A 14,577-nucleotide genomic window follows, 5' to 3' on the forward strand; every position below is an offset into this window, starting at 1 on the left:
ACACAAACATCCAACACCGCTCGCTTGACACTTAGAAAATGTGTGGCCATTCGTGCTGTTAGCACAAAAACAGTGAGCAGACAATCACTTTCGAGCTGGATGTGAAATTTGTCTAAGTGCCCCAACGAGTATGGAGTTGCAAAAAGCATGTGTGCATGTGTCGCCCCACCCCCCAAAACACATGTGGGGTATGTATGTTTCGCACTCCCCCACTCACCCCTACACATGTGGCATGTGTGTGTTGGGGGGAAGCACAGTAGCATATTAGGTACACAGTAGGTTTACATACATATAAGCATATTAATGCTTATACGTATGTATGTACAACCCCAATTCCAAATGAAGTGTACCTACGATAAAAACTGCAGACCTCTCCATTTGTTGAAGGTGGGTGGGCGTGCAAAACTGACAGTGGATCAAATACCTACAGTATTTGCCTCACTGTAACTGTGACGGGACCCTTAACAACCTCCAGGCCCCTTCTACAACCCCAATTCCAATGAAGTTGGGACGTTGTGTACTAAAATGTAAATAAAAAGAGAATACAATACAATTATTTGCAAATCCTCTTCAATCTATATCCTATAACATATATATATATATATATATATATATATATATATATATATATATATATATACGAGGTCTATTAGAAAAGTATTTAACCTTATTATTTTTTTCAAAAACCATATGGATTTGAATCACGTGTGATTGCGTCAGACAAGCTTGAACCCTTGTGCGCATGCGTGAGTTTTTCCACGCCTGTCGGTTGTGTCATTCGCCTGTGAGCAGGCTTTGAGTGAGGAGTGGTCCACCCCTCTCGTCGTTGTTTCATTGCCAGGAAATGGCGGAATGATTTGGGCTTTTTTTCCATCAGAATTTTTTCAGAAACTGTTAGAGACTGGCAGCTGGAAACCATCAGAAAAATTTATCTGGCTTTCAGTGAAAATGTTACGGGCTTGGTAGAGAATAAGGAGAGTTACTAGTTGCTTTAAGGACGGCCCCCAGCGGCTGAAAGACCATTTTATTTCTAAACGGATGGCTGTCTGGATCCGTGACCATCGTGTGCCATTTCTCTGGTTATCACAAGAGCTGGACATCAACCATTTTCCGGCAGATTTCACTTTTAACAAGAGATTTTGTCATGGAAAGCCGAGCGGAGGCTTCGCGCGTCACGATGGATTCGCTACTGGAGCGAGACAAAACCACCTCCGTTTTGGTCTCACAGGACGGCTTTGAGATGGCGTTCAGACAGCTGTCGGTGTTTTTTCCATCGAGTGATTATCCGAGAAATTGTGGATGTGCCTGGACATGCCAGAACATGTCCCGTGAGGCTTCATCACGGCGTTGCTTTGCGCCATGCGGCTCCTCCGCACGTCTGTCTCAATGTGCCGAAAAAGTGCTGATGTCCACGTCTTTTCACAATTCCTGTGCTAGTCAGACGACGTCCCGGATAAAACACAGCGTCCAGTTTGGAAATGAACGGCACATTCCACTGTTACAGGAGTTTTTGTCATTTAAAGAAGAGCGGAGGCTTCGCGCGTCGCAGCTCTCCACAATTTCACTGATACTTACTGGACTGGTAAGCATTGAAAGCCGAGATAGACATGTCCAAACTTGTCCTCTGACACGCCGAAACAGAGGTGTTCCTTTGTTTCGCTTCCAAAGCGAATCGGTCGTGACGCGCGAAGCCTCCGCGTGGCTTTCCATGACAAAATCTCTTGTTAAACGTGAAATCTGCTGGAAAATGGCTGATGTCCAGCTCTTGTGATAACCAGAGAAAGACCACACGACGGTCTCGTATCCACAGAGCCATCAGCTCAGAAATGGTCCGGTGGCTTGTGCCGCGTCGTCGCAGCTCGGAGCGCGGCGCGCTGAGTGTCCTTAAAGGGGTCCTTAAAGCTGTACTAACAGACCTTATTCTCTGTGAAGCCCGTAAAATTTTCACCGAAAGCCAGACAAATTTTTCGAATAGTTTCCAGGTGCCAGTCTCTAACAGCTTCTGAAAAAATTCTGATGGAAAAAAACCCCCAAATCATTCCGCCATTTCCAGACAATGAAAATTCGATGACGGGGCGGGACCACTCCTTCCACAAGGCGTGCTCACAGGCGAATGACGTCACTGACAGGCATGGAAAAACTCACGCATGCGCACAAGGGTTCAAGCTTGTCTGACGTAAAAACATATGAATCAAATCCATATAGTTTAAAAAAAAATAAAAAGGTATGATACTTTATGGACAGACCTCGTATATATATATATATATATACATATATATATATATATATAAAATTTTCTTATTTTATTTAATTGTTACAAGTATTATTATTATTGCTTATCCTTGCACATGCTGTTTGATGCACATTTTCCTCTACTCACAACCATCTTGTGTTTTTTTAAGAACTGACGTAACGTGAATTTCTCCACTGTGAGATCAATAAAGTCTTATCTTCCAATCTATCCAATTGAATACACCACAAAGACAAGATATTTAATGTTCAAACTGATAAACTTTATTGTTTTGCGCAAATATTTGCTCATTTTGAAATGGATGCCTGCAAAACGTTTAAAAAAAGCTGGGACAGTGGTATGTTTACCACTGTGTTACATCACCTTTCCTTCGAACAACACACAATAAGCGTTTGGGAACTGAGGACACTAATTATGAGTGTCATGATTGGGTATAAAAGGAGCATCCCAAAAAGGCTCAGCCATTCACAAGCAAAGATGGGGTGAGGATCACCACTTTGTGAACAACTGCATGAAAAAATAGTCCAACAATTTAAGAACAATGTTTCTCAATGTTCAATTGCAAGGAATTTAGGGATTTCATCATCTACAGTCCATAATATAATCAGAAGATTCCGAGAATCTGTAGATTCTTGAGTGGGCTCAGGAACACTTCAGAAAACCATTGTCAGTTAACACAGTTCGTCGCTATATCTCCAAGTGCAAGTTAAAACTCTACCATGCAAAGCAAAAGCCATACATCAACAACATCCATAAACACGGCAGCCTTCTCTGGGCCTGAGCTCATTTGAAATGGACAGACGCAAAGTGGTAAAGTGTGCTGTGGTCTGATGAATCCACATTTCAAATTGTTTTTGGAAATCATGGACATCGTTTCTTCTGGACAAAAGAGGAAAAAGACCATCCAGATTGTTACCAGCATTGAGTTCAAAAGCCAGCATCTGTGATGGTATGGGGATGTGTTCGTGCCCATGACATGGGCAACTTACACATCTGTGATGGGACCATCAATGCTGAAAGGTACATCCAGGTTTAGGAGCAACACATGTTGCAATCCAAGCAACATCTTTTTCAGAGAGGTCCCTGCTTATTTCAGCAAGACAATGCCAAGCCACATTCTGCATGTGTTACAACAAGCGTGGCTTCGTAGCAAAAGAGTGTGTGGGTACTAGACTGGCCTGCCTGCAGTCCAGACCTCTAGCCTATGAAGTGCAAATTACGACGACTGTTGAACAACTGAAGTTATACATCAAGCAAGAATGGGAAAGCTTTGTAGAAGCTTAACAATTAATATCCTCAGTTCCCAAATGCTTACTGAGTGTTAGAAGGAAGGGTGATGTAACACAGTAGTAAACATACCACTGTCCCAGCTTTTTTGAAACGTATTGCAGGCATCCATTTCAAAATTAGCAACTATTTGCACAAACACAATAAAGTTTATCCATTTGTCTTTGTGGTGTAGTCAGCTGAATATAAGTTGAAGAGGATTTGCAAATCGTATTCTATTTTATTTCTATTTTACACAATGTCCCAACTTCAATGAAATTGGGGTTGTACAGATATGAACACATGTGGGGCTGGACAGCCAGGTCAGATTGCACACAGCACAGGGAGGGACCTCCCAGCTGCTGACCAGAGACACAAATGACGGTTCAGTGCACAGGACATGTTACAGTACAAACACAGAGACCACAGCCAGGGTAGGTATATTAATAAGTGCTACAATACCTACATGCACGATTACATTACAAATAACTAAAAAATAATGGTCACATAACAGAGAGTGACACATTGGTGTGTTCACTGAACTGACAGGGGGCGTGTCAGTCGACAGCTGCAGCTATTGAGATCTCTGGTTCTGGATGTCCTAGCTGGGGAACATGTACCGTCCACTGTGATGTGCGTGTGTGTGCTTGCTGTGCTCACATCAACATACATAAAAACATATATTGCTGTTGCGATGGGCTGCAGCGACTGAGTGCATGGCACGCACATTGACAGGCTGCCCTAGTGAAACAGACCATCAGATCATAATACGCAGCAGGTGATCTGAATATCAAGTCACCCACATAAGTTTTGTTCCACATGACGTGGCGTCTGTCCTGCGGTGCAGTGTCCACAGGACACACATGTCGGGCCAGACATGCATGCATGGATGGCTGGACACACCAGGCCAGCAAATGTGGAGATGATACGAGTGCACTGCTTCATTCATGTAATTTTATGATTGTACATCTGTGACCATGGGTCATCAACAGAGGAACAGACGGTTCATACTTGTATTGTCCACTCAATAAGAGGGATTCAATAAAATGCAGTGTTTTTCATGGTGTGTGGTTTTATTTTTTTTTAAATACAATCATCTCCTTGTTGATTTCAAGCATTTTATGCACCTTTTATAGGACAGCAATGGTAGCGCAGTGGTAAAGTTTCTGGCTAGCAATCAGAGCTTTTGTAAATTGCACGTTCGAATCCTGTGGGTGGCATGTATTTTTTTTCCCACAGCAGCACGCGATGTGGTTCCACATGCTCCAGCTGCTCGCACTGTGTTCCCGCTGTGATGGTCGCAGCAGTATCGTTCACACCTGCCCGACCATGTGTCCCTCCTGACGTCGGCTCTGTGTTTTCGTGGTTCGCTCATATGAGCTGTTTCACTGCGATTCGCCTTGATTTGTACTTATTCATACTATGTGTGAAGGGGCACTTATTGTTTTCTTTGAAACAATTGTGCCTGCTAATTCCAGGTATTTCTGAAGAGGTCTCTTGACTCTTGGACAACTTTTCTGATAATCTGATAATCAGTCCTCTGTCAGAAATCTTGCAAATACTTCTGTAACCAATACCACCAGCATGTTTTGCAATAATTACATTGTAAAGATCTTTAGAGAGCTCTTGCAGAGTGCAAGTGTGCTTGTTATGTATTGAATGTAAACGCTGAGTGTTGAAATGACAACTGTGCCGAGTGTTAACTACCAGTAACACTTGCACTACGCTGCGCACCTGTTCGTGCTGAGAGGAAGATACAAATGACAAACACAAACCTGCCAGGCAGCCTCTCTAAGCGCAGTGAGTGCTCTCTCCCATCATGCAGTATGCCCTGCTCCGGCCGTCTGATGACACGACGTGGACTGTGGCTGCCAGTAAACATCAACACCTCCAGAGAGCCTTTGTTCAGCATGACTGATAGGTAGGGCTGTAGAGTTGGAGATAAACTTCATTAGTTCTACTACTCTACAAAGACTGGCTGCAGAAGAAAAAATATCGAGATGTGTGGCCATAATGGATCATTATGTACACAGCTACAGCTACACATGTAGTTTAAAGTGGCACCGGTAGTTATTTATAACTGTTTATAACTGCCTGATATCTTAGCTTCACGTTTAAAAAATGCCCAATGAGTAGACAGTCTTGTGGATAGTTTAAACTCAGTGCTCAAAACTACACTCAACATGATTGTGCCACCTTTGCTAAAACCATGCCCCCCTCCAAAACACAGCCACCTTGGTTCAATGATTACTTGCGTGACCTCAAGCATAAGGCAAGGGGAACAGACATGGTGTAGTTCAAAGTATTCCACCTTGCATAGCGTGATGCTATCTTAGACTAAAAGCATGCACTACTGGCTACAAAGTGGACCTATTACTCTGATTTGATCAACAAAAACAAGCATAACTCGATTCTTGTTCGACATGGTGGCAACACTTATATATGGACCACCACCTGTAGCTTGCTCTCCTTTTACAGCATACGATTTCCTGGATTACTTCGAGACGAAAATATAAGACATTAGGTTGAACATATCCCAGCATGCCTTAACCCAGCCATTATACCCTGCTACTGAGGTGGGTGCCATTACTGAGGCATTACCTAGATTTACAGAATTTGATAGTATCTTACTATGCATGCTGACAAAGCTCGTAACATCTACAAAAAGCACAACCTACTTATTTAATCCTATACTAACAAAACTGTTTAAGCATCTGTGGCCCACTCTCGGGCCGACTGCGCTGGAAATTATTAATCTCTCATTAACTTCTGGATCTGTTCCTAAATGTTTCAAATCTGCAGTGATTAAACCATTACTTAAGAAATCTAATCTTGACCCTAGTGTGTTGAAAAACTATAGGCCAATATAAGTATCATTTTGCTCAAAAAATTTGGAAAAAGTAGTTTCATGGCAGCTTCTGGACGAGCTCACAGAGAACAATCTTTTTGAACCACTGCAGTCTGCTTTTAGAAAATATCATTCCACAGAGACAGCTGTCACTAAAGTGGTGAATGATCTTCAACTTGCAATGGATTCAGACACCACTACAGTTCTGGTGCTGTTAGATCTCAGCGCTGCATTTGATACTGTGGATCATCATATTCTACTCGATAGACTGGAGAATCATTGTGGGATTACTGGGAGTGCCCTTGCATGGTTGACGTCATACCTGACCAGTCATTTTCACTGTGTTTTGTACAATAATACTACCTCTAACTTAAGTGACATGAAATTTGGGGTTCCACAGGGGTCTGTCTTAGGCCCCCTGCACACATATTGTGGCATTTTGGGGTTACCTTTCACTGCTCTGCTGATGATACATGCCGACAGCTGCAACTGTGCTGGTAATCTCATCCACATAAAATCCTTAGAAGATTGCCTTGCATCAGTGAGAAGCTGGATGTCCAGAAACGTCCTACTCTGATAAGACTGAAATGATGGTTCTTGGCCAATTGAGACATCTGCATCTATTTGACCAGTTAATGCTTAGCCTAGGCTTGTGTGTCATACATCACACTGACAAAGTGAAGAACGTTGGGGTAATTTTTGATCCTACGTTGTCCTTTGACCTCCACATTAGAGATATTATGAGGAGTGCATTCTACCACCTGCGAAATATAGCGAAGATTCATCCCATCCTGTCTATGGCTGATGCTGAGACTCTGATTCATGCTACCATCGACCTTAACGCTTGTCCGATTGTCTGGGGCAAGGGTAATGTGATCAGACAAGCAGTAGCTCTAAATCGTTGTCCGACCGGACAAGTGGCATTTCTTTTTTTTTTTTTGGTTTAAAACGTTCAAATTCTTCTCACACCTTGCGAGAAAGCGTCTTTGGTTTTTCCTGCCACACTCAGGGTTCTCCCCAGACAACGGAACAACGACGCTGCACCACTGTGTTCTGACAGCGCTGTCACACTCTGCCCTATCAGGTAGTTTTTTAAATACAGCCAGGCTGTTTGTGCTGAACTGGCCGCTCCCCCCTCCCCCGCAGACAGAGAGCCGAGCAGCGCTGCAGCGGAAAAAACCCCGTCAAAGTCTTCAGATAAAACGAGCTCATCCTGCTTGTACAGCTCCAGAAATTCATTTATAGCCTTTATTTTACAGTTAAAAGTCTTCATGTTTCCAAAATTTGCTCAAATACGGTGTGAAAGTAAAGAGACTCTCGTTCCCTCAGAGGGAGAGAAAGAAAGAGGAGAGAGAGAGAAAGAGGAGAGGAGAAAGGAGAGAGAGAGAAAGGAGAGCGAGGGGAGAGAGAGACAGAGAAAGAGGATATATATATAGAGAGAGAGAGGGAGGGAAGGAGGAGGAAAAAGTGTTAGTAGACGTAAAAAAGCAGCGAAACAATTTTAATAAACGATCATCTTCACCACACAGCCTCAGTGAAACAGTAAAGTATGAAAAAGTGATTCAGAAAGTTTTTCATCCAGGATTCATCTTTAAAAGAGCAGATTTACTCCTTTACTTCTTCCAGAATTTTTTTTTTTTCATTTTCTTTTTATTATTGTTTTTTATGCACCAATGACACCCGATCAAATTACTTGTATGTGAGAACTTACTTGGCAATAAATTTGATTCTGATATGACAATCAAATCAGTCCAGATTTAGCTCTTGTTCAAACAAGACAATTACGGGTTATATAGTTTTTTGTTTTGTTTTTTTTTAATAAGTATGCAATTCCACTCAAAAATGTTGAAAAAACGTTTTTCTGTCAACATGACAGAAAAACTATGCCTGAACTCTTACTGGATTAAAGGTACAGTGTGTCGTTTTTTAAAGAAGACAGCAAATGTTATGTCCATCAAATATGAATGCGTTTTTAAACTTTTCAATGTCATTTATTTCCTTAACATAGACAGAAAAATACAAAAAATAACTTTGATATTACAACATAAGTGTAAATTTTTTGTCTATTATTCTTGCTTTCAGTGCATCTAAAACCAGTCAAAATGACTTGCAACGCACGCCACCTCGGGCGATAATTGCCAACAGCACCGCTATACTAAAAATTTCTGGGGAGAACCCTGTATCATGTGTGCACAAGGCCACTGTATGGAGTGTGCGTTCATAGCATCTTCTTGCAAGATGCTGTGGCGGGAAACATTAGATAACGAACATCGCATCGATTAACACGCCTTTTGAAGAATATATTGAACAGAATGTCTTTTCTAAAACCTCCGAAACTGGGCCAGATACCAGGGAAAACACCAGTCAAACACAAAGCATCAAACCCTGCAAGTGTAGAAGCTTCAAAGAAGAGGTATGAAGAGAAAGGAAGAGAGAGGAAGTTTGTGAGTAGCTGGACAAAGGATTATCCGTGGCTGGGGCACAAGGAAGAGGACAACACAATATATTGCCATGTCTGTCGGGATTTTCCTTCAATTACGGACCAGTAAGGCATTTTTAAATGTTGAAATAAAATAATTTGATTTGCTTTATAAAATACATACTGGCAAATGATCATGCATTGAACAGTGATAAATTCAGAAAACACACAGGATAGAAGCAAATGCATATTGGCATTTACCAATTATTTAAAAGTTTTTCCGCAATTACAAGTGAACAATCGCAGGAGAGAAACATTATGAGCTATGTCTTGTTTAACAGATTAAAAGGTAAGAGGCTATGCATGCAATATGCAATAAAATTTATTTTTTGGAAATTCAATTTTACCACCCACACAGGAGAGAAGCAATTTATGAACAAGTGTAATTTCAGTACTTCCACAGTAGCATGCCCCCAGACACCCCTAGGTGACACACGCCATTGGCGTATGTATCGCGTGCCTTTGGCATGCTTCACGTGGCTCGTGCCTGTGGCGCTCACTTGTCCAGACAACCAGCTTTTCCTATAGGACAAGTAAACTGCCAGGGAAAAGTTTAGTGCTGTAACATACTATTTATATTTCAATGTAATATGGCTTTCATGTCAAACGTTTTCAACGTCCTCCAATTATCTGAGAGAAACCCAGCTCCTATTTGCAAAACTACAGCTTGAAATGGCATATTACAGACTATTCTGACAGAATGGGACAGGCCAAATTGGAGCAACATTGCAGACAAATAGGTAATTTTTCCTTCATCATAATGCCATTTCAATATTGTCACAAATAGTCATCACTGGCCATGTGATGCGTCATTGTGAGTTCTTGTGATGATATGTACAATATCATCCTTTCATTACATCAAGCATCAAAAAGAATGAACAATGTGCAGCAGTTGGCAAACAAGGTTGTGGCTAACTGGTGAATATTCCAAATTTCCAAATGTCAGTGATGATCCTGCACAATATTTTTCTTCTCAGAAGACTGGTCACCTGGACACGCAGGGTGACCAGAACGATAAATGTGAATGAAGCAGAAAAGACAAACAACAGGACAGAATGTAAAAACACTGCATGTACTGGGTGACGGGCTGTTTACAAGTCAGTTATATTTTCCATGTCCAGATGTTTTTTTAATGTCATTACACATGCAATCTTCAGGCAAACTGTTCCCAGTGAGAAAAGTGTAGTTTCGTAAAAACAAATGTTGAACATTTCCATTGATTTTATTCAATCTTCTTAATTTTGTGTTTGTTTTTTGTTCTATACCTGTGTAACAAATACCTGTGGATCATGATTTCAACCATATGGTGACCCTGAAACAATATTTTTTTCCAAACTGTGAAGGAAATGTTCTGTTACACCCCTAAAACATGAGAGAGATTAAATAGCAGAGAAAAGACAGAAGGGAAGAAGGAGATGAGTTGGGAGAAATGTATTAGAATGTTAGAAGAAATTTGGGCATTCAAGCAAAAATAAGAGAGGCTAGCGCAGAAGACAGAAGAGAAAAGATAAGTAGAGATGAAAGGAATGGAGAGGAGAAGACAAAATGGTGGAAGAGATAAGGGGGCAAAGAGTAAAACAGCAAGAGAGAGAGAAAGAGAGAGAGGTGGTGGAGAGCAGTGGTGCGAGGTCAGACTAATTTGAATTTTAATTCACTGTGTGCCACAGAGCAAAGTAAGAGACAATTTACCACCTGAAAACGGGATTTCAATTTGAGGTTGGGTACAAATTGAACTGAGATGTAGCTACAACATGCCTCTCTGAATGTCTTGCACACGTGTGTGTGCACGTGTGGACATGCATGAATATACATATTCACAATCATGCTATACATGCAACACACAACAGCTTTGCATTTGTTTGTTGTAAGACTAATACTGTGAAACTGACTTTGATATTTTATTTAAATTCTCATTTAAATAAGTATAATTTCTATCATTTTGTGTTCAAAACACATTCTCGGGTACAGTGTGTATCATTCTGCATTAGAAGGGCTCCAGCCAGATGCCAGGACTGCCCCCATAGTGACACAGAGTGTCGTGATCCGGAACCGGCAAAAGTGATCCATTTCTGGCAAATGTTTGCACCACACATACGAGTAATGCGGCTTCACACTTTAAGTAGAAGCGCTACTCCACCCAGACTTTTTCAGCTAAATAACATCTAAATACCCAATACAACAATACACAATTAAAGGACATTCAGTTGCATTATGGCTCCGTATAGCAGGACTTTAAAAAAGGTGATCCGGAACTGGGCAACCGTCTGTACATATCACTGTTAAATGAAACGTTACATGAGGTGGCTATTCTAAAGAATGAATTTTGAAAATATTGATGTATTATTTTTGGTGCCATATGCCCTGAGAAATTAAGTCAGAAACATGAGGAAAGTAGCTTGATTTCATCTGCTGCTGATAGACACCTGGCATCACCTTTGGAACCACCCCCTACGAGCCATTTGCCATTTTCATTGAAACGCACCGGAAAACGATACAGCTGGAAATCTGTGTATTTTGTGGACTTTGAAAGTGAATATTTCAAAATGGTGAACAGGCGTGTTTTTACAAGGTCCAGCAATACCAATTGTGATTTTTATTAGTTGTCCAGTGTTTCCAAGAACAAGATTTTTGCAGGAGGAATTAAAGTGTTTGTACTCGCCTCTCAGAAAGAGTGGAGAAATTGCAGCCAAGCATAATGTGAGAAATGGGCTTCAGAAAACACTGGGATCTATTCCGTCAATTTGTGTGGCCAGTAGAATGAAGCATGTTGAGTCTCCCAAAAGTATGGAACGGGAGGCACTTATTTATTTTTGTCATGGAAATAAAATGTCTCTCTCTCCCATGCTCCACCGAGAGTCAGTGAGTTTGAAGAAAGAAGAATTTTATCTGTGTGTTTATAAGTGTGACCACAAAAACTGAGAGAAACTGAATGCTGTTGCAAATACCTCAAGACATTGTACCATACAAGCAATGTAGAAGCAATGTCATCTGTGAGACCCAGAAAAAAAAATCTGACATTGTCTGCAGCAAATTTGCACCTCATCATGTGCCTAAGCATTGCAATAATTCCGTTTGGTCACTTCCCTAATATGCTCCATCAGGGATGAGGGCCCCTTCACACATAACATGAAGCTGGGTGAAAGAAGCAGAAACCGGCCTAAAATCTGCAAACATAAACGAAATGGGGAACCGCAAAACATTCCACCTGCTGTCAGGAGGAACACATGGTCGGACAGATGCACATGATACCGTGGCAACGGTTTCGTGCATGCTCAGGTTCGTGCACACAAACACAGTGCGAACATGTGGAAAGTCGCACACACAGCAGTGGTGCAATTAGATGCTGGACATATGCACATAAATGAATGAAAATGTGTAAGCACAAAATAATCAGAGCACAGATTCAGAACATTGTAGGAACAATGAATGTACTGTTTAAATGTAAGACAACCATGTTATTGCTCATGAATCTGTTCTGTTCACTGCTCTTCTTTTTATGGTTTACATGAATTACCTGATGCGCTCGTCTCATGAAAACATCAGCCGGGCTCTTGTCTCATGAACACAACAGCCAGCATGGTGTGTCCAGCGTGCAGTGATCAGCTGGTGACCGCGTTGTAAATGTGATATGTGTTTTAATTATTACAATGTGGGGAAATCCCGCAGAAACACAGGCCTCACGGTGGCATCCCATTAGGTGATTTTCTGCATGGCACGATATTCACCAGCCATGCGGTGCGCTGATGAGATGGTCAGCTGAGGCGATATGTGACCTTGCGTACATGGTTAGGTCCAGCTGACAGTCAGTCAGCGGTCAGCTGTTCACAGCAAAGCGTATGAGCAAAGCAACCACACATGAATGAGTTCACTTGCCTTTACCCTTATTTGGTTTATTTAATTTTCACTCTTTCTGTCTGTCATGTAAACTACAATTTATATGGGGGAAGTGATATCAGCCTGCCCGGCTGGCTCATTAATTTCACATCATGCCGTGCACGCTCAGATGCTGGCCGGTCCTCATGTGATCGTGTCTGTACATAATTATCAGCATGGCATGCAAGTGTGCTCCCCTGGCACACACTCGCACACCACATGTGTTGGGAAGGGGGGTGGGGGGAAGTGGCACACATGCATGCCACATGTGTTGGGAGGGGGGTGCGGGGGGAGTGCCACACATGTACACCACATTTGTTGCGAGAGGGGGGCGCAAAACACTTGCACACCATATGTTTTGGGGGGAGGCACACTTGCATGACATATGTGATGCTTGGTAACGGCACACTTGTGGGGCACTTAGACATTTGCACAGCACAGCTTGAATGTGGTCAGCTGCCCTCTCCTGTCGTGCCAGCCTTGCAAATAGCCCTGCCTTTTCTAAGTGCCCCGCAAGTGGTGGTGGATGTGGCACTCGCTGTATTTCGGCCTCTGGTGTGAAGGCTGTCTCGACTGCATCTTTCTGCCAGGGTGCCACGGCACGATATGGCCGACCTGCGTACGACATGCGTGAGAATGCTGCGAACATGATCAGGTGACAATGCAATGGATTACAGGCACGAGCAGCATGCAAATGTAGAGTGCATGTGCTGTGCGCGAATGGTTGTGGCGACAGCTGTACGAGGCGTTCGAGGTGGCTCTGATTTTTCACGAGTGGCATGCAATTCCTCCTTGGTGTGCCAGTCAGCTTCAAGCGTGTTATGTGTGAAGGGTGCCTCAGTATAGCTCCCCTAGCCTAGTTCTGCAGTTATGGAACCTGTCTATCACTGTATCAAGCCCACTCCCTACCAGCTGAACAATTACTCAGAAATGTTAACCCCTTAACGCCCGAATTTATATAGCTGTATATAAAAAAATGTGTTGTGTGTGTTTTTGCCTTTAAGTAGATGGTAAATAATGTTGAGATTATTAATTCCACTTTTGCACAAAAAATAGATAGTAATATTGGGTATTCTGGTAATGACTTTATGTTATAATGTTATAATAATAATGATGGTATGTTGCAAATTTGCGACAACGGGCATACAGGTCAATTTGGTAAGTTGCATATTTTAGTCAGAGATTGTAGCATATATGCGACGATGGGCGTTAAGGGGTTAATAAAGAAGGAGAGAAAATACCTGAGCCTTTTGAGTGAACCATTCTTAAGACAATTACATGGTTAATTTGACATGCACATAATTCAGAAAATCTCTACTGCTTCTTTTATCCATCCATCCATGGATTCTGATGGCATGACATGATGACCCGAGGATCAAAGTTGAGAGGGGTTGCAAGGTTTATTGCATCACTGTTTATTGCACTGTTTATTGTACTATTTGAACCAACCTTGTCTGAGTCTATGTTTGACCATTGCTATTATGTACGACTTGTTGTGTTGTTCATTCGGCTGCTCCCGGTTTTGTTCGGGGTTGCCACACCAGATCCGCTTGGGAACAAGTTTTACACCGGATGCCCTTCCTGACGCAACTCCAGTTTTACCTGGAGAAACACACACAGCCGCTGGTGTTCCAGAGAGGTCTCCCATCCAAGTACTAACCAGATCCTGCTCTGCTTAGCTTCTGAGATCTGACGGGATCAGGCTGACACAGAGCAGACCGACTGCTGCTATCATGTACAACTAATTCTTTGTAATTGAAGTAGCAACAGCTTACTTTCCTCTGGCTTCCAGATTATTTTTTGACCTTGTCACAGTCATTTTTGTCTCCTTCTCTTATATGCCTCCCTATTTTTTTCATT

The 14,577-nt window shown here is 42.1% G+C and overlaps 1 protein-coding gene across 5 annotated transcripts in view; it reads right to left on the bottom strand.

Annotated features, from left to right (window-relative positions):
• lama2 (laminin, alpha 2) overlaps positions 1 to 14,577 on the bottom strand; it is a 780,279-nt gene that overhangs the window by 113,134 nt on the left and 652,568 nt on the right. For all 5 annotated transcript variants that reach the window (XR_004558560.1, XM_034162644.1, XM_034162643.1 and 2 more), the window contains one exon: positions 5,293 to 5,444. Coding sequence is in view for 4 of the 5 variants with exons in the window: in XM_034162644.1 (XP_034018535.1) it covers positions 5,293 to 5,444 (152 nt within the window). In the remaining variant the exon portion in view is untranslated. The remainder of the gene's footprint in view (positions 1 to 5,292; positions 5,445 to 14,577) is intronic.

The sequence above is a fragment of the Thalassophryne amazonica genome, chromosome 21 (genome assembly GCF_902500255.1).
Source record: "Thalassophryne amazonica chromosome 21, fThaAma1.1, whole genome shotgun sequence".
Classification (NCBI taxonomy): Eukaryota; Metazoa; Chordata; class Actinopteri; order Batrachoidiformes; family Batrachoididae; genus Thalassophryne; species Thalassophryne amazonica.